Source organism: Bos javanicus, chromosome 11 (assembly GCF_032452875.1).
Source record: "Bos javanicus breed banteng chromosome 11, ARS-OSU_banteng_1.0, whole genome shotgun sequence".
Lineage (NCBI taxonomy): Eukaryota > Metazoa > Chordata > Mammalia > Artiodactyla > Bovidae > Bos > Bos javanicus.
The window spans coordinates 38,356,209-38,376,515 of record NC_083878.1 but is presented as its reverse complement, the minus strand read 5'-3'; the positions used below and the strand labels follow the sequence as shown (position 1 = coordinate 38,376,515).

Below are 20,307 nucleotides of genomic sequence, written 5' to 3'. Positions count from 1 at the left end.
TCTGACTCTTTGTGGCCCCACAGACCGTAGTCCCCCAGGCTCCTCTGTCCATGGAATTTTCCAAGCAGGAGTACTGGAGCTGGTTGCCATTTTCCTACTCCAGGGGATCTTCCCAACCGAGGGATGGAACCTGCATCTCTTGCATCTCCTTTATTGGCAGGTGGATTCTTTACCACTGAGTCACCTGGGAAGCTCTATAGAGCGAATAGTAAGGTTCAAATCCCAGCTCCATCCCTAACTCACTTTGAGTTACTTAAATCCTCTGTGTCTCACTTCTTCCCTTTGTACTGTGGAAATAAAACCAGCCCCTATCTTAAGAGCTCATGTGCAGGAATGCTTAGAATGGTGCCTGGCCCTGGGTTGAATAGTTGTATGCCATTGTTATGTAATGAGTTAACAGACTTGTACTAAACATTCTTTATGTTACAAGTGGCTCCAGTACTAGAACCGCAACACGTGAGCCCTCCTTGAGAGCTCTACTTGAGCTCTCTGAGGGCAGGGTCCAGGTTTGGTTTGTGTCATTGTTGTCTCCCCAGTCCCTGAAGTCTGCCAGCCAAGTAGATGTTCAATGCATGCATTTTGAATGACTGGAAGAATACAATATAGGGAGGCTGGCAAATAAGAAGTCAACTAAAGTGTTCTGGGTGCAATCTTGAGGCCCAGCACTAGGATGAAACTCTGTAATTGACTCCCTTTGTCCACTGACTTACATACTTCCTCGTACCATTAAATCAATGAAGAGTTCTTATTTTCTCTTAGGAACAGAGGATAAAAATCTCTGGGGACAGGCAACGCCACATTCAGTTTTCACCAGTGAATGTGAGCTGTTGGTGTCAGGGTGTCCACTCTGAGCTCTCATAGGCCCTGGCCCTGCTCTCTCTGCCCTGGGGCTCTGCTAGGTGCTGGGGCTAGTTAGTCCAGTCTCTGATGAAGGACCAGGAATTTGCAGTGACTGAAGCTGTGATTTAGGAGAAAATTGTTTGGACAAATTCATAGGCACCAAAGTTTTGCCTGTTGTATTAGGAAAATAAATAACTGAGGGTATAATAAGTATAGAAAAAGAACAAACCCAGCCTACTATGGGAAGAATCAAAGCAAATGGAACATATAGTTAGAGCTCTTTATGATACAGTAGGAGATGTCCTTAAATTCAGATCTAATCATGTGACTTCCCTGCTTGCTGTTCCTCTCACCCCCAGAATGAACACTGCATTCCTCAATAGCATATAAGATCTTCCCCATCTTATCCTCGCCCAACTCTGTTGTAACAACACCCTTCTTCTGCCAAAACAATTACACTTTAGCTTTGTCCCACGAGTTATAGTTCCCCAATACATCACACAGTGTCACACTTTGCTACCTCTGTATAAGCTCTCAGTACCAGAGACATGCACTTCTGACAAACTCCTATTCAAATCTTAAATTCCAGGTCAAGGTCACTTCCTCTGGGAAGTGTTCCATGATCTCCCCAAATATAGTCACTCCTTCTTCTATGCCAATAATTCTCAAACTTTGAAGGATTCTTTTTGTAAATTGCTAACCTGTTATAGATCAATACTTCTATAGAGTACAATAAGAATGTTGCAGTAACACTAAATTGCTGTTCCTAAACACATGCTCCCAATTTCTATACTTATTCATTGTGGACTGCTCCAAATACACCAGCAGTGTTCAGCAAGTCACGTGGAATGGTGCTCCCTCTATCTCTTGTACACTTTTCTATTTTTGATCTTATAATTCCACACAATAATTTGTTTTCATGCCTGCTTTCCATACAAGATGGAGTAGAATATACATGTGATCATCATCATATGTTTAGCAGTGTAAACCTACACTGCCAACCACAGTGCTAACAAATAACAAAGATTCAATGAATGTTTACTTGTTGAAAAGACATGCACCATTAATTCATCAAATATTTATTGAGGGCTTACTGTGTGCTAGGTGCTGGACCACTGTGGCAAACAAACAGATTTTACAGAATCACGGCCCTCGTGGAGCTATTAGAAAGTACCAATTACATAACTTAGCTATTGATATTGTCACCTGGCTATGATACTAGGTACTAGGAAGAACTGTTTCACAACTGCTCTTAATTAGTATGAACTTTCCATTCGTTCAACTAATGTTTACTGAGCACCTACCATGCCAGACCCTATTCTAGGTATTAAGCACACAACAGACAAAAAATACTTTATCTCTACCTCATGGGGAGAAAATGGATCTTATTTGCCATGCATTATAGTGAAGAAGACAGACAAGAAGCAAATAAACACATAACACAATGGCAGGGAGTGTCACTGGCTACAAAGAAATATAAAGCAGGATTAGGGGTTAGATGGAGCAGAAGTTATTTTATATGGATGGACAGAAATGGCCTCCCTGACATGACATCTGATCAGACAGCTAAATAAATTAGGAGGGAAGCTATGTGAACATTGTTATTGTTTATTTAATATTCAAGTTAAATCACATATATTTGCAGCTTATTCATAATAGCTTCCATTTGTTTTTGCCTATTTTGTGCAAGGAAGTTCACCTATATCATCTCATGTTATCCTCCCAACAACCCTACCACATTGTTGTATTATTACTCACAAAAGAGGAAATGGAAGCTCTGAGAGGTTAAGACCAAGCTAGTAAATGCTGGAACAAAGACTTAAACTCAGGTTACCTCGTGGTACACTACCTACTTGAGCACTCTGCCTCCCACACTTGTAGTTATTAAAATACCAGAAGAGTTCAGCAGAAAGTTATGTTTTGTTTTCATTTTTCCCATAAGATAGTATCATTGCATTGATAGTATATAATTATTATTTTAAATTACACATGCCATATTTGAGTTGTCACAAAGTGTACAGTTGTAAATTAATGAAATTTTATTATGCTTCTAAAATATTAATTCTGTTCTGCAAGTTCTCAATTGAGCATTTTATAGTTGGAAATATTTATATGAGGACACAGGCTGGAACACTTGATCAGTGTGTCAGAAGGGCACTCTCAAAAAGTAACTTGTTTAGTATCCCATTCCTTCCACAGCATTCTTTCACTTGATTCTCACAGAAACTTCATAAGATACACATAGCAAGCATTACTGTCTACATTATACGGAAGGAAAAACGAACTACTGAACATTTGAGTGACTTCACCAAGGTCACCAGCTGAGCAACAGCCTCCTTTCTTAGTTTTATACTATATCTCAATTCTTCCATAGTTCTTTTCTACTTCTTTAATTATAAATAACCTTTTATATTCGCAGCCTTACATTCTCACTTATATGTGAAATAGTCTTAATTACTTTTCCCTCTTTAAATCTCAACCCATCCAGCCAGGTTTAGGAAGTCTTTGTTCTTAACATCTCATTTAGCTACAGAGAGCATACAAAAGTATATTTAAAGCACGGATACCCTAATTTTTTAAAAAAGAAAAATAATTACTTTTAAAATGAGGTCTCCAGGTTTTCTAGATAATGCTCTGCTGAGAACTTGAGACTAAACAGATCAATAATAGTAATTTGGATAGTCGGTAATTTGGTTCTCTTTGCGTGTGTGCTTAATAACCTAGATGTAGACGAATGCACCATCCCTCCATATTGCCACCAAAGATGTGTGAACACACCAGGATCATTTTATTGCCAGTGCAATCCTGGGTTTCAGTTGGCAGCAAACAACTATACCTGTGTAGGTAAGTCTTCTGGAAACAGCCAACCAATTTCTGTCTTCCCAGCAGTATCTCCAGTTTTCTATATTCATGGTTTCCATCAACTTCCCCAAAGCTGAAAGGACAGTAACCAATCTGGTTTTTAAAAACACATCAAGATGTAAATGGAAAAAATTTTTAACTTTGGTTTTAGTTCTCCTCTGTGACAGTATCAAGAAAAGGTTTTAACTATAGATCAATTGATATACACACACCAGTTAGTCAACAGTGTGTGATACAAACACTGAAGGTGCCAAAGGGGTTACTACAAGTTCAGATACATAAACTTTCTGCTGAGAGTGCATCTGATTTTCACATGCTTCTTCTACCCTTTCAGAATGCAATGTCACGGCACACAATTTTAAGATTGGCATGACATGGAAAAAATCTAGTGCAGGAAAAATGCCTTTTCACAATATTTTCAGTGCCTTAGAGCATTGCAAAACTCTGTATGGGTCTCAAAGGCTTATGTTATAATTGTAATGGAATTTAACAGGACCCATTTAAAAAGTAATAAATAGCACAGATAAATCTTCACTACAGCATGCTGAGAGACCGTATCAGTATGTGTCTTATATCAATTATTTATAGACTTGGCATTTTGCATTTGAACAATAAAAGAAAATAGATACTGGAATGTATATTTATTAGAACCATTAAATTCTTTTGTAAAGATTCATCAAACACCAAACTAACCATCATTCCCAGGAAAAAAAAATATTCTGGAATTTCTGAAAGTACATGACAGATGTTTGAAGTTGTTCCAATAAATATGAAAACTGAATGGATGTTCTCCAGTGAGCTTCTGCAAGGCAAAGAATCCAGCTAGGGAATTACTCACTTATCATCAGATGACATAGGTACAAAAGACCAAGGCTATGTTTAAAGACATAAATATATAAGTGTGTATGACCTTGCCTTTCAGATATAAATGAATGTGATGCCAGCAATCAATGTGCTCAGCAATGCTACAACATTCTTGGTTCATTCATCTGTCAGTGCAATCAAGGATATGAGCTAAGCAGTGACAGGCTCAACTGTGAAGGTAAAATATTATCCAAATAATTGGTAGTAATAGCACAGTTCCTGTCTTTGCTGTTGCTTTATCCAAGTATATACCTGTTTAAGAAAGCAAATTTTTATTATGTTCTAAAATCCAGTTAACTTAGTTCACTTATAACACTGTCTTTTTAGTATGTTATCAAAAGAAAGAAGAAAAAATAATTGAAATACTAGATGTAGGCTGGGTCTGATAATTAGCAAGGGTACTCTAGTATCTTGCTTCTCTAGTGTGATGGGCCAGCAGAATTGGCACCTCCTAGGGGCCTGTGAAATTGTAGACTCTTAAGCCCCAGCCCAGACCTACTGAATCAAATTCTGTGTCTAATGAGAATTCCAGGGGACTAGTGGCATATTTAAGTTCAAAAGTAGCTGATTGCATGTCAGGAACACTAGAATAGAAACCAAAAGATCTGGCCCTAGGCATCCCTGCCACTGCATGCTCGGGGCACATTTCTTAAGGTGCCTTCATTTCACTCTCCACATGATCAAGAAGAGGGCCATCTAACTAGAAGGATCACCATCAGAGTCCACTGTACATGCTCGCTCCACTGTGCACGTCAAATGGCCTAAGACATCCCAAGGGATGCCATTGACACTTCATGCTCTTGAGTTCCTCACAAACTGTCCCAGCTTTACTTGGGGCCACAAAGATCATACCCTACACTGAGAGGCCTCCCATCATGCCACTGCGCTCAAAACCAAAAGGGGCTGGCTCTGGATGGCTGCCTCTGCCCTTCTGAGCAAACTATAAGAACAGCACCATTGAGAAATGCAAAGCCTTCTGCCAGGGCATCAACTTCTAGAAGCTAGCACAGGGATGAAACTTAGAGTTCAAAACTCAGATGAACTTGGAAGCACAGCCACCCAATTTCTGAGAAGGCAAATATGAATCTGCATCAAGGGTGGGTCTGCCAAGCACAACACAGGATCATCAACCACAAACCACTTCTTTCAGTCTGCTCAGCTAGGATGGTTAGTTCCAGGATTTGCCAAAGTGTCAGCAGTAATTGAGTAAAACTGATGGTAAGAAAATTCTCTGCTCTGTGAAGTTCCATGAGAACTAAGCTGATATTGTTAGAACTTGCATTTGAGCCTCTTATAAAGTATTGCATTTCTGTTTCAGAGATCGCAATGTTTGAAAAAAAATACCAAAATAATGACATGTAAGTATTCAACTCTATGTTGTTGCTTTTGTCTGGTTCAACAGACATTGATGAATGCAGAACCTCGAGCTACCTGTGTCAATATCAATGTGTCAACGAACCTGGGAAATTCTCATGTATGTGCCCCCAAGGATACCAAGTGGTGAGAGGTAGAACATGTCAGGGTAAGTTTATTGTTTTCATATCTGTTAAGTTTTAACCAAGAAAAGCAGGGAGGAAGTATTGGAATCTCTACCACAGACTCTCGTTTTTTACAATTTGAGCTCTTTTTTCCCCTGTTGATCATGAGACATGCACACCTCATAAAGAGGATATTCAGTGTTATCTTTCTTTGAAATTTAAAGTCATAATTTTTTCCTAAAATAGAAATAATTTTAATATAATATTAATATGCCTTCTAAATAGCCTACATAATTCCTGTGATATACATCTTCTAATCATCCACCAAAAATGATTCAATTATTAAAATATTTTGCCATGAATTTCAGTATAGAATATAAGCTTAATGTGTGGTTAGGTGTACCTCAAAAAGATCTCAATTCTCTAAAACACTAGAATTATAAACTGGATAGTAATAAGTGTTGACAAAATCAGCATCATATGTATTAAATGTGCCTGAATTCTTCAGTTAAAAAAAAAAAACTATTAATCTAAAAATAGCTAATGTCTTTCAATCCAGTTTTAAAATAAATATTCAGGTGATCTACATAGTGACATATAGGTAGAAAAGATGCAGCTCCTACATAGGATGATTTCAGAATTTCTCTAAGAGATTTGAAACTCCTGGAAAAATTGGTACAAACACGTTTATATAAATAAGTGAAAAAAATGAATGAATTTGAAGACACAAAATCTGTTGAAGACCCAGCTATATGACATTCTATCTATACAATTTTAATAAACTATCAGACTTCTCTGAGCCTGAACTTTCTCATTTGGAAAAGGGAGTTGAGGGAATGAAATGGAATAATACACAGAAAAACTATAAACTATAAAGCCTGGAAAATTCAAGGTGTTTTTATGAAATTTACCTAGCAATATAAATAACCAGTAGCAAATTTTTTCTAGGACAGTAAAATTTTGTTAAGAAAAGAAAATATCTAGGAAAGAAGACAGGATTCTGAGTCTGCATCATGATTTTGCAGGGAAATATTAACTCACAGGAACATCTATTACCTGATAGTTTATAGCATGCATGTGATTATTCAACTAGAATCTAACCACAAAACATAAGCATAATCAGAATGTAGTTCATTACACAAGTAACATCTACCCCTTTCAAGGTTACTAGAGACTCTGTAATGTTAATTGTGGAAAAACATTGCATTCCAAAGGTTTTATTTTCTGAACTCTAATTGAGACTTTTAACATGAATATTACATGCAGGAAAATGTTAGCCAGAGGGTTATCTTAACCAATATCCCTCGAGCCCTTCAAACAAATATCTATGTGTTTTTCTAATCATAAATGGACTTGATACCCAGCAAAAGACCGAAACAAGTTAACAGTCAGTTACCTGCCTACTTTATGGAAACATTTATATCTGTTATGATGAAAGGTGAAATGCAGTGGAATTACAAATAAGGGATTCATCAGTGTTATATCTTGAAGAGTATTTGTTAAACTAAAACATTTTTTGTGAAAGAGACCATTCTTTTAAGGTATCAAACAATTGGTTTACCCCACTGAAAGCATCCCTTTCCAACAGTCCACAGGTTAAATTAATACCAAAAGAGTTTCGATTCTCACCTTCCCCTAAAAAGTTTATTTGGGGGATGAAATAACTGTTCTCATTTCCACAGTCTTGCAAAAATGAAAACTCTCTGTGTATGTGCTGGTTGGTGTGGGGAGGGGAAAGGGACAGTGGTGAGGAAGAGAAACAGAGAGAGAGACAGCGTACTCAGATACACAGACACACTCATGAAATATTTTAATACTATTAATCATTTCTGAAAAACCCTCCAAAATGATTAAGGAGCTGATTATGCTAGGCTGTAAATTACTGGAAGTAATAAATAAAATTATTACATAAAGTTTCCTTTTGCCACTTTTGGACTCCATATAACAAACCAGTCCTGTAGCTAACTAAACAGCATCTTTATTTTTCAAAAAAGTGAAAAATATTGAAAGGACAAGTCAGCTGTGATTTCTTCTGAGGAATCTAAGTTCTTTCTTTAGCCATAGCCAGTCCAAAAGAAGATACTTTTTGTAACTGACTCTTGGAAACTGCATGGCTTTTCCAGTCTCCTCGTGGGTTCCAGAGAGCTCTTGCCAGTTTGGAAGCTAAAAGAAAATTTTTTTTCTCCAAAGACAAAGAATGGAATTCTTCTCATTTAGAGGATGCAGTACCTTGTGGTGGAAAGATGCCTGTCACTATCTGTATACACTTGAGTCAGCCACTTAACCCTTATTTGTTTTTCCTTCATGCCACATAGAGATATCTTTCTCACTATCTCCACACGTTGTGTGAAGAGCAACTTAGTTCAGTTTCAGTCAGTCAGTTCAGTCACTCAGTCGTGTCCAACTCTTGGCAACCCCATGAACCGCAGCATGCCAGGCCTCCCTGTCCATCACCAACTCCCTGAGTTTACCCAAATTCATGTCCATTGAGTCGGTAATGCCATCCAACCATCTCATCCTCTGTCATCCCCTTCTCCTCCTGCCCTCAATCTTTCCCAGCATCAGGGTCTTTTCAAATGAGTCAGCTCTTCACATCAGGTAGCCAAAATATTGGAGTTTTAGCTTCAACATCAGTCCTTCCAATGAACACCCAGGACTGAGCTCCTTTAGGATGGACTGGTTGGATCTCCTTGCAGTCCAAAGGACTCTCAATAGTCTTCGCCAACACCACAGTTCAAAAGCATCAATTCTTCAGTGCTCAGCTTTCTTTATAGTCCAACTCTCACATTCAGTTTAATATTTGCTAAAATCCAGGTGCCTCCAGTGCATTCATGCTATGTGATAAAGGGATAAAAAGATGTGCACAATGGCGCTTACCCTCCAGGAGTTTACAAGCTAATAGAAGGATTGAAACAAACATGCAGATTTCAATAATGCAAAACAGAAACCAATAAAGGCCCCAAAAGAGGAAAAATGAGATATAAGAATTCAGAGGGAAGAAAGAGATCACATCCCAGCAGCTAGGCCATGACTGCCTTATTAATAAGAATTCAGTAAATTATTTATGGAATAAGTAAATTAACGAATGAAAATTGATTGTGTGGAAGGAATGATTCAGAAAAGACTTATATTGGATAAACTTACCACTATTCAAATGTAAAGGAAGGCACACATAAGGATATGCATATTAATATAATTTTTGTCATTGTTGTAATGGTTCTCTGGAGAAACTGTTCTCTCAGATGTCATCTGGGAACTCTTGATTCCCAAGTCTAAACTCAGTCTTTGTCCAGCCTGACCTTTCCACAACCCTCCTTCCTGAGACTCTCTCTTGTTCTGATCTCCTTGAACTGCATTTTCCTGGGTTGCTTCTCACTGCTGACAGCCCCTTCCTTAATTCCTCTTCTTCCCCATGATCTTTAAATAGCCGCATTCTATGGGCTTCCCTGGTAGCTCAGCTGATAAAGAATCTGCCTGCAATGCAGGAGACCCCGGTTAGATTTCCAGTTCGAGAAGATCTGCTGGAGAAGGGATAGGCTACCCACTCCAGTATTCTTGGGCTTCCCTGGTGGCTCAGCTGGTAAAGAATCTGCCCACAATGTGAGAGACCTGGGTTCAATCACTGAGTTGGGGAGATCCCCTGGAGAAGGGAATGGCTACCCACTCCAGTATTCTGGCCTGGAGAATTCCATGGATGGTATAGTCCATGGGGTTGCAAAGAGTCAGACACAACTGAGCAACTTTCACTTTCACATGCTGGAATGCTTCATAGCTTCATTTCTTTTCCTGTAAACAGCTTCTTAAGGACAGTGTAACCCACTCCCAGAGTACCAACTATCTAGCAGCATGCTACAACTTACTGAAATCACATTCTAGCTTTTCCCTCTCTTCAAGCTCATGAGCCTGACAATAAACTTCCATCTCCAGAGTTTTTGTTTGCTGCTTTCTCACCCTGGAAGACCCTCCCCACCTCCATGATAAAAATCCTATCTAACCACCACCTAACCATCCTATCTAGGCCAAGTTGAGAGGGCTCCTCCTTCCTTCAGCCTTCTCTAATCCCCCAAGAAGTGGTGTCTTTCACTTTTATTTAAGCAAAGTCAATGGCCTAGCATTTGGCTTGAATTCAACAGATGAATAATAGATGCTTGATAAAATACAATGAAATGACACATATTAATCAGTTGAGAATGGTTTCACTACATCTGTTCTGAATTAAATGCAATGAATTCAGGTCCCACCAAGTTTTAGGTCTAAAATAAAATTAAACAGTCCAGATTCTCATATACCTCCTTCTGGTGGCAAACTGGCATCTGCCACTTAGGCAATTTACTTATATCAGTAAACTCTTTGACTCTGCATCTCTACAGATATAAATGAGTGTGAGACCACAAATGAATGTCGGGAAGATGAAATGTGTTGGAATTATCATGGCGGCTTCCGTTGTTACCCACGAAATCCTTGTCAAGATCCCTATGTTCTAACATCAGAGAAGTAAGAAAAACCAGAACTTTTGAAACTGAGAATCTTCTGATTTTACCAAGCCTAACAGTGAATACTTTTGTCTCTGCAGCCGATGTGTTTGCCCAGTCTCAAATGCAATGTGCCGAGAAATTCCTCAATCCATCGTCTACAAATATATGAGCATTCGATCTGATAGGTCTGTACCATCAGACATCTTCCAAATACAGGCCACAACCATTTATGCCAACACTATCAACACTTTTCGGATTAAATCTGGAAATGAAAACGGAGAGTTCTACCTAAGAGTAAGTATCCTGAGGGCAGCCTTAGCAAACTTGGTTCAAGTTTGTTGTTGTTTGATAGTAATTCACTTGGAAAGAAAGCCAACATTTAAAGAGTTTTTATGTGCAGGCATTGTGTAAGGCCTTCCTGTATGCATTATTTCATAATCCTCTTGGTAATATTGATACTTGGTAAGATTAATATTTATCTCCATATTTTATAGAAAAGTGAGACCCAGGGAGATGAATTAGCTTCTCTAAAGTCACTCAGATAAAAATTACAGACTCTAACAGAGTTATATGTGACCACCAAAATACAAGCCTGCCTGCACACACATACACACACACACACACACACACACACTAGATACTACAAATCAGTGATAGCTATTTAATTGTACATAGAAAAATTAATTCTTACAGAACTTTTCAAAAACCCTGAATTCTTTATTGTTACATTCACAAGATTTGCATCAAAACTAAGACCCATAAGTATCTGAGAAGTGACCCCAACTTCCCTCCCTTGTACCATGTATACAACCAATAAGTTGTACCATTCTTGCAAATTTCCAGGAAGACAGTGTGAGGTCACCTTTATGTTTTCCTTTTCTTTCATTGCCTATATGAAGTCTTTCTCTGAATTCTGCCATTTCTCTCTTCACAGTGTCCCGTGTGTTATCTTTGCTTTCTCATGTCCCTGACTCTCTTCCTTTAAACTGGCTCTTAGCACCTCTCTAATCCCTCCAAGGGTTTCTGAGCAGATCTTCCTGACTCCAATGCCTCAGCCTTCCAGTCCCCCTGCAAAATCTTAGCAAGTTCATTTGAGGTTAAAATTCTGACATTTTAAATATGGCTCACCACTCCATGTGAAAACGATGGCACCCCACCAACCAGTTTGCAGGGTTACGGTAACTGTTTCATGTTAAGGATGTTGTTCATCCAGTTACAATTTTCTCAAAACTCCTTTGGGCACTCTTCATTTTTAATCAAATTTTAAGGTCAATATTTCATTTTGAGAATATGAAAAGTAAATTGGGAAATTCATCCTTGTGGTAAAGTTTACAGATTTTTAATGTTTACACATTTATCCTGTTCTTTGATATATTAAGTTCCCTTCCAGCTCTAGAATTATGTGATTCTGTTTCTTTGCCAGTAAATTAAAAATGATTAATTTCTCATGACCAACTTCTGAAGAGAAAAACCCAACCCAAATACAATCTGTTACTATTCTTTTTTCTAATAACTAAAAATAAACTTCTTTTACATTTGATGCTTTAAATTTGAGATATAATAGATATTTATAAGAAATTTACTTTAAAGGAACTTCACACAGTTTAGATAATAACAATTTAATAATTTTAGCCCAAAGAAATCACATTATTTGTAACCCATGGCAACAAAATAGGTTCATTTAAAAATAATTTTCCATTTGGGACTCTTAGGTATAATTTAAGAAAAAAAAAAATTTCCTAGGAGTATCAACAAATAGTTATGCAAAGTTCCTGCACATTTTTAATAAACATGGCATTATTAAAGTTTTATGATTCATATCAGTGCACTTATCATAAATACAGTATTTGTCTCAAGTAAAATCCCTTTTAATGAATGATATAAAACATTGTCAATTTTTATAATCCCAGAGTTAAATACTACTATTTGAAAACCAAAAAGAAGCATTTAAAATAAAAAGGTATTTCAAGACTACTTCTTATCACATAATTCAAAAAGTAGTTGTATAAAATCCTACAAAATGTTTTCACTGAAATTCCACTTGTGCTGAGGCCATTTACAATTAGCAGGCATTAATTAAACACTTATTATATGCTCAGTTCCATGCTAAGTGTATGTAATACACAGTTCCTTATATCAAAGGGCTTTAAATATTACTTTGTGGCATAGTTAACACCTATGAAAACAGCAGCAATGTTTAATTGTGTTTAATTCCATGGCCCAAGACATCAAAGAATTAGGAGTCAAAGACAATTTCTTGAGAAGCATAAGACTGGACCTTATCCTTGAAAGAATCTGAGGGATATAGGATTTTATTTATATTCCTTTTGGGAGAATACTGAAAAAATCTTCTTCCTTAGAAAAGTGAACACATTAGAAAGAAGTAATACATTAAATTGAAGGTAGAATACCATCCTTCACCCACACCAACCAATATCTTTCCTCCCTTACTGAGATTTATTTTTCTTCATAACCCCTAGCACCACCTTCTGTAATAGTTATGTGTCTATGTCACCTACTACAATGTGAGGGCAATGAGCAGACACATTGTCTATCTGTTCACTTTTCCATGCACAGCACATAGAATGAATGGTACCTGGCCGTTTGCAGGTGCTCAAAAATATTTTTAAATGAATGAATTAATTCAATCAACACCTTCAAGGTATCACTGTTACCTATAAGAGGCAAGTACCATGCTAGATTCTAGAGATACAGCAGTGAATAAAACCAAACCAGTTTCAGCCCCAGTGAGTCTTATGGTCATGACATTGAACAAGTGTTCACAAGTGTGCTGAATGTTTCAAATGAACATGGCAAATTCCTCATGCGTACACTGTATGTCAACCCTAACCAAGGTATGGTGGTCTGGGAGCTTCCTGGAAGTAGATTTAAACTGAAGACTAGCAGTTAGAGACTAGCAAATGGAAGCAATAAAAAGCAGACAAGTTGATCTACAACTCTAGGTGCTATAGGCAGAGTCATTTGAGAGAAACCTGGAGAGATGAGCAGAGCCTATATCACATAATGCATGACAGACCATACTAAGGGTTTCAAGAAGAGGAATTGCTATCAGGTTTTCACACCCCACTCCAGTACTCTTGCCTCAAAAATCCCATGGACGGAGGGCTTGGTGGGATGTAGTCCATGGGGTCGCTAAGAGTCGGACACGACTGAGCGACTTCACTTTCACTTTTCATTAAAAAAAAAAAAAAACCCCTGGCTACACTGTAGAGCCTGGATTGAAGTGGAGCAAAAATGGAAATGGAAAGATCAGTAATTCAAAAGATGGGGGACTAGGGTAGTAGCAGTGTGTCCAAAAGAAGTGGACAGATTTATGATGATATACGAAGAACTACATGACTTGGTAAGCTGTTTTTTATGGGGAGGTGAAGGAGAATGAAACATCATTCTCCTCCAAGTTTCTGTCTTGAGCAACAATAGATGGTGGGACCATTTACTGAGATAAGGAAGAAGGAGTTAGTGTGGAGAGGAAGCCAGGGAGTTCAGTTTGGACATATGGAGTACTGGTTGCCTTGAGACTTCCAAGTAAATCTGAGTAGGGTATTGGATATGTGGGCTTGGAACTCATAGTATAGACTTTTAAGCCACTGGCAGATATGTCATACTTGAAGCCATGGCTATGGATGAGCTCACTCAGGGAGAGTGTGTAGGGAGTAGGTGAGATCACTCAGTATTGGGCACTATTATAGTCATCCAGGACCTTAGCCTACAAATCTCTGGCCATGTCATCCCCATGAACTTCAGCTTCATGTTACTCTGCCACCACCCCATAGCCACATGATGGACACTTTTATCATGCAGAACAGTTCCACACTAGAATCTTAGTCTCCAGTGATCCCCTCAGGGACCGATTCTCCTTCTCTTTCATGCCCTCACTTTACTCTCAAAGTGATGTTAGTCCTCTGACCCCCATCCCCCATTTTCTTACAGCCTATCAACTTCTTATTGGACCCTTGAACTACTGTCATCAGCACCTCCACTCCCTGTCCAGCAACCCTAGATCAATCACATAATCCATATCTATTTTCATACCCACCTTGTCAGCACAAACTGGTAATATTTTAAATCCTCAGGGGTGTCAGTATGCTCAACAATCCTATTACTTTCTTTTGTTCCTTCTTTTCAGTCGCTGATTGCAAATGTCCCCATACTCTTTAAGTACTTCAGTTCAGTTGCTCAGTCATGTCCGACTCTTTGCAACCCCATGGACTGCAACACACCAGGTTTCCTGGTCCATTACCAACTCCTGGAGCTTGCTCAAATTTCAAATTCATGTCCATGGAGTCACCCTTCATTTTCAGTAGGTGAACTCACCTCCTACTCTTCTGAAACCACTGAAACCAACAGTCATGAATTATTTGAACTTATCATCCTATCCCTTGCAAATTTAACTCCATGTGTCCCCCTTCTATCTTTCTTGCTTGAATTTTCCAAAGACAGACTTTCACTTCTATCCATCAAGGCCAACTCACTCCTATATTCTTCATTCCATTTCCTTCAGGAACTTACCGTATTAAATTCTAATTACCTCCTACATATGCAACTTGTTCCCTCTAGATGTTGCCTCCTCTCTCTGTTCTCCCTTCCTAGCCAAGGTTCTTAAAGCATAGTCTGTAATCACAGTCTCTACTTTCTCACTTCCTAGTTACTCTTCTGCCTTCTATTCCCACTACCTTACTGAAATTGCTCTGGAAAAAAAGCCACCAACAGCATTCATACTGCTATATCCCAGAGGCATTTTTTTAGTTCTAGTCACCTTCATCCTCCCCTGCTCTATTGGGCACTTCTTGCTGTTCATCTGTTTCCTACTTAATTATCTATTTCTTCTCAGCTTCCTTCGATGGCTTCTCTTCTGCCCATCCTTAAATGTTGGCCTCTCCCAGACCCAGTATTATCATGTGTACATTTTCTCCCTTGGTTTAATGCCCATCTGTTGAAGTGACTGGGCTCCCCAGGTGGTGCTAGTATTAAAGAACCCGCCTGCCAATGCAAGAGACATAAGAGACTCGGGTTCCATCCCTGGGTCGGGAAGATCCCCTGGAGGAGGGCATGGCAACCCACTCCAGTTTTCTTGCCTGGAGAATCTCATGAACAGATGAGTCTGGCAGGCTACAGTCCATAGGGTCACAAAGAGTCAGACACGACTGAAGCAACTTAGCACGCAAACAGTTGAAGTGACACCGAAAGTCCTAATCCATTGTTTCTATCCCTGCCCTCCTCTTGGCACCCAGATCCATACACCTACCTGCCTGCCTGTCCAAACTGATCTCTCTGGAGTCTCCAGTGCCCATCATATTGTCCATCAAAATGAAACTGCATCCACTTCTCCAGAACATCCTTCTTTACAAAACTCCCAATTATTCTGGGTGACTGTCCTCAGGCAATCAAAGGCCTTCCCTTAATGCTTCAGAGTCCCTCTCTTTTTTCCTGTGTGTATACACCTCTATATGGACTTCCCTGGTGGCTCAAATGGTAAAGAATCTGCCTGCAATGCAAGAGACCCGAGTTTAGTCCCTGCGTCTGGAAGATCCCCTAGAGAAGGAAATAGCAACCCACTCCAGTATTCTTGCCTGAAAAATTCCATGGACAGAGGAGCCTATCAGGCTGCAACCCATGGGGTCACAAGGAGTCAGACACGACTGAGCAACTAACACACACATACATGTGCCTCTATGTATCTTCATGTAACCCTGCATATCCCTGCATATCTTAGCATTTGCCACATTCTATTGAAACTGTTTACATATCTCTTCACCTATTAGAATATAAACAGATCCACAATGGTGAGAAGTGAAAGGTGACAACTTTTTTTATCAGTCCAAAAATATCAGATTCTCACATAAACTGCAGTCTCTATAATGAGTCATTCTCACTTGAACTGCAGTCTCTTACTGATATAACTACTCAATAAAAGTGAAGAGAAAAATTAACACAGAGAGATGAAAGAAAACAAAGAACTATCAAAAAAAGTATGTCCCTATATCTGAGACTAATGACTATGTGGACAAGAGACAAGATTCAAGAAGGATTATAACCAAGAATGGACTGTGCTATGCTATGCTAAGTCACTTCAGTCGTGTCCGACTCTGTGTGACCCCATAGACGGCAGCCACCAGGGTCCCCCGTCCCTGGGATTCTCCAGGCAAGAACACTGCAGTGGGTTGCCATTTCCTTCTCCAATGCATGAAGGTGAAAAGTGAAAGTGAAGTCGCTCAGTCGTGTCCAACTCTTAGCGACCCCATGGACTGCAGCCTACCAGGCTCCTCCGTCCACGGGATTTTCCAGGCAAGAGTACTGGAGTGGGATGCCATTGCCTTCTCCAAGAATGGACTAAGTAGTGACTTTAATCCTACCTCAGAATTCTTCCCCTAATTCTTATAAGGAAGTGTATTCACAAATAATAGAAACTCCAATAGAGGAAAAATTATTCTCTCACTCCCTCATTTTTTCTTTCATTCTAGCAAACAAGTCCTGTAAGTGCAATGCTTGTGCTGGTGAAGTCGCTATCAGGACCAAGAGAATATATAGTGGACCTGGAGATGGTGACAGTCAACAGTATAGGAACCTTCCGCACTAGTTCAGTGTTAAGATTGACAATAATAGTGGGGCCATTTTCATTTTAGTGTTTTTAAAGAGTCCACTGTAGGCATTTAAATCAGCCAAAGAATTTTGTTATCTTAAAGCACTATTTTATTTATAGACATATCTAGTTCATCTACATCTATATACTGTACACTCATGAATAATTCAAACAATTACACCATGGTATAAAGTGGGCATTTAATCTGTAAAGATTCAAAGGTTGTCTTTCTTACTGTATGTAAATTAGACATTAATCCACTAAACTGGTCTTCTTCAAGAGAGCTAAGCATACTCTTTCTGGTGAAACTTGGATTCTTTTCTGGAAAAGTGGGACCACGCAATGATTGTCTTCTGTGGTGCTTAAGGAAACTTACCACAGCTCCACTGACAGTCTCATAAGGAGACAGCCACCATAACATTGAACAGCATGCAAGTTCAAGAATGAGATTTTAACTGCTTTGTAAGAAAATGGAAAAAGTCAATAAAGATATATTTCTTTAGAAAATGAAGATATTTGTGTTGGTTTTTACTTTTATGATCAGTCTAAATGTAGTTGTTTATTACATAGTAACAAATCACTATCGCATAGTATAGTAGTTTCTATATTTTACATTTTTTCAGAAATTTTTGTTATGAATATAAACAAAAACAGTAAGCAAAATTCCCCAAATGATTATGATATCCCCTAGAAAATTATTATATTGCGAAATCTATGGGGAGGAGATGAGAAAACAAATTCATTTCTAAACCACTTTGGAGTTGACCAGAAGAAGCAAACTTGGTGTACTAGTCAGTTTGAGTTGCTATAACAAAATGCTGTAGACTAACCGAGTGGCTTATAAACGACATACATTTATTTCTCACAGTCTGAAGGCTGGAAGTCCAAGATCAGGGTGCCAGCGTGGTAAGGTTCTGGTGACATGCATAAGTCCTGACCTTCTACCCCCACCCGTAAAATATATATAATTATAGAAGTGCATATAATATGTGTATTAAAATGTGTCTGTGTGCTCAGTTGCTCAGTTGTATCTATCCCTTTGTGACCCCATGGAATGTAGGCAACCAGGCATCTCTGTCCATGGAATTTTTCAGGTAAGAATACTGGAGTGGGTTGCCATTTCCCACCCCAGGGGATCTTCCCAGCCCAAGGATCGAACTCACATCTCTTGCACCTCTCGCACTGCACCACCTGGGAAGCCCCTGCCTAGGTTATATATACTTCTGGCTTCCCTGGTAGCTCAGCTGATAAATAATCCACCTGCAAGGCAGGAGACCCCGGTTCAATTTCTGGATCAGGAAGATTCTCTGGAGAATGGATAGGCTACCCACCCCGGTATTCCCTGGTGGCTCAGTCAGTAAAAGACTCCCCCTGCAATGTGGGAGGCCTGGGTTCAATCCCTGGGTTGGGAAGACCCCCCTGGAGGAGGGCATGGCAACCCATTCTAGTATTCTTACCTGGATAATCCCCATGGACAGAGGAGCCTGGCAGGCTGCAGTCCACGGGGTTGCAAAGAGTCGGACAAAACTGAGTGACTAAGCATACACAGTAATATATTCTACAAATATTTTTTATAGAATATATTATTTATATATTTATATTTTTTATATATTATATATTATAATAATTATATAAGTTAAATATAATCTATGAGAAAAAAAAGACTGAAGCGACTTAGCAGCAGCAGCAGCAGCATGATAAAATAATAATATATTTTATGTATATATATATTTTGGGGACCTACAGAAGCCATTAACTGCAAACAAGATGGTTTCCCTTTCATCGCAACACCTAGTCCTATTCACAAATCATAAACACATGAAAAGGGTTGATAAAATGTCACTCATGCAGTCCCTGTTCTTTTTAATTGTAAAATATGGATAAAACCATTTTACAGTGTGCAATTCAGTGGCGTTTAGTATATTACAATATTATGCAAATATCACTACTACCTAGTTTTGTAACATGTCCATCACTCAAAAATTAAGTTCATACCCATTAGCAGTCAGTCCTCATTCCCCCTTCCCACAAGCTTTGGTGGGAGTTACCACTTGTCTAGTTTCTATCTCTCTGAATTTGCCTATTCTAGATGTTTCATCTAACTAGAATCATACAATAGATGTCCTTTTGTGTCTGGCTTCTTTCACTTGGCATAATGTCTTCAAGGTTCAGCCATCTTGTAACATATGTAAGTATTTCACTCCTTTTTATGACTGAGTGATATTCCATTGTATAAATATACCACATTTGTTTACCCATTCATCAGTTGATACATAGTTGACAGGTTGTTTCCACCTGCAATTTCTTTGTATCCGGAGTATCCAAAAGGAAACTGATTACAGTCTAAATCACCTGTTTTTAGTTTCATTTTTAACTAAAAGGAAGAGCAAGTGAAAAATAAATTTTATTCACAGAAGCAAAATCCTGAAAGAAGCTAACACATGAGTCACTTTACAGGTACAATTGTCCTCAGTAAACATAAGAATCTCATGCTCTTTTCAAACGTAATTTGAAATTCAAAATAAAGTAAATATCATCACTGAAAACAAACCAAAGCAGTAAAGCAAAGCTTTGTTTTCAAACTACACGTGACTCCCACCTTCCCTCCTCCATGAGAATCACTGGTTTAAACCAGCTCCCATGGATAAGAATTATGAAAATAATTCATCATCAGAGTCATTATTATTCAGCAGCAAACATTAATTGAGCAGCTTCTATGGTAGTCTCTTCCAACATCTAACAGTGTGATGGAGCATAGAAAAACCAGGGTTTGAGTCTCAATTCTAACATTAACGAATTATGAGACTTAGCTTCTTGGCACTGTGGTTTCTTTATACATAAAACTAGGATATTGAAACAAGGTATTTTTTTCATCTTTAAAAACTATAACTATTCCTTATACCTGAGCTACATTGAGAAAAAAGGTGGCTCTTTTTGCCAAACTTTTTACAACCTTTGGGTCTTCTTTGTATGCAGTGGCTGTTGGGAAGCACTGCTGCTGCTGCTGCTGCAGCTAAGTCGCTTCAGTCGTGTCCGACTCTGTGCGACCCCATAGACAGCAGCCCACCAGGCCCCACCATCCCTAGGATTCTCCAGACAAGAACACTGGAGTGGGTTGCCGTTTCCTTCTCCAATGCATGAAAGTGAAAAGTGAAAGTGAAGTTGCTCAGTCGTGTCCGACTCTTAG

General features: G+C 38.8%; 2 protein-coding genes across 8 annotated transcripts in view; one reads left to right on the top strand and one right to left on the bottom strand.

Annotated features, from left to right (window-relative positions):
* Window positions 1-17,631, top strand: part of EFEMP1 (EGF containing fibulin extracellular matrix protein 1) — a 69,675-nt gene extending 52,044 nt beyond the window's left edge. For 3 of the 5 annotated variants that reach the window (XM_061432414.1, XM_061432416.1, XM_061432417.1), the window contains exons 6-11: window positions 3,565-3,684; window positions 4,625-4,744; window positions 5,969-6,088; window positions 10,415-10,538; window positions 10,618-10,813; window positions 17,002-17,631. In XM_061432414.1, coding sequence (XP_061288398.1) covers window positions 3,565-3,684; window positions 4,625-4,744; window positions 5,969-6,088; window positions 10,415-10,538; window positions 10,618-10,813; window positions 17,002-17,163 — 842 coding nt within the window. In that variant the 3' untranslated portion in view covers window positions 17,164-17,631. The remainder of the gene's footprint in view (window positions 1-3,564; window positions 3,685-4,624; window positions 4,745-5,968; window positions 6,089-10,414; window positions 10,539-10,617; window positions 10,814-17,001) is intronic. The other 2 variants (XM_061432419.1, XM_061432418.1) reach the window with 1 other exon arrangement.
* The window catches only part of LOC133257032 (uncharacterized), a 471,344-nt gene that overhangs the window by 267,825 nt on the left and 183,212 nt on the right, over window positions 1-20,307 (bottom strand). The gene's annotated exons all lie outside the window — the stretch shown is intronic.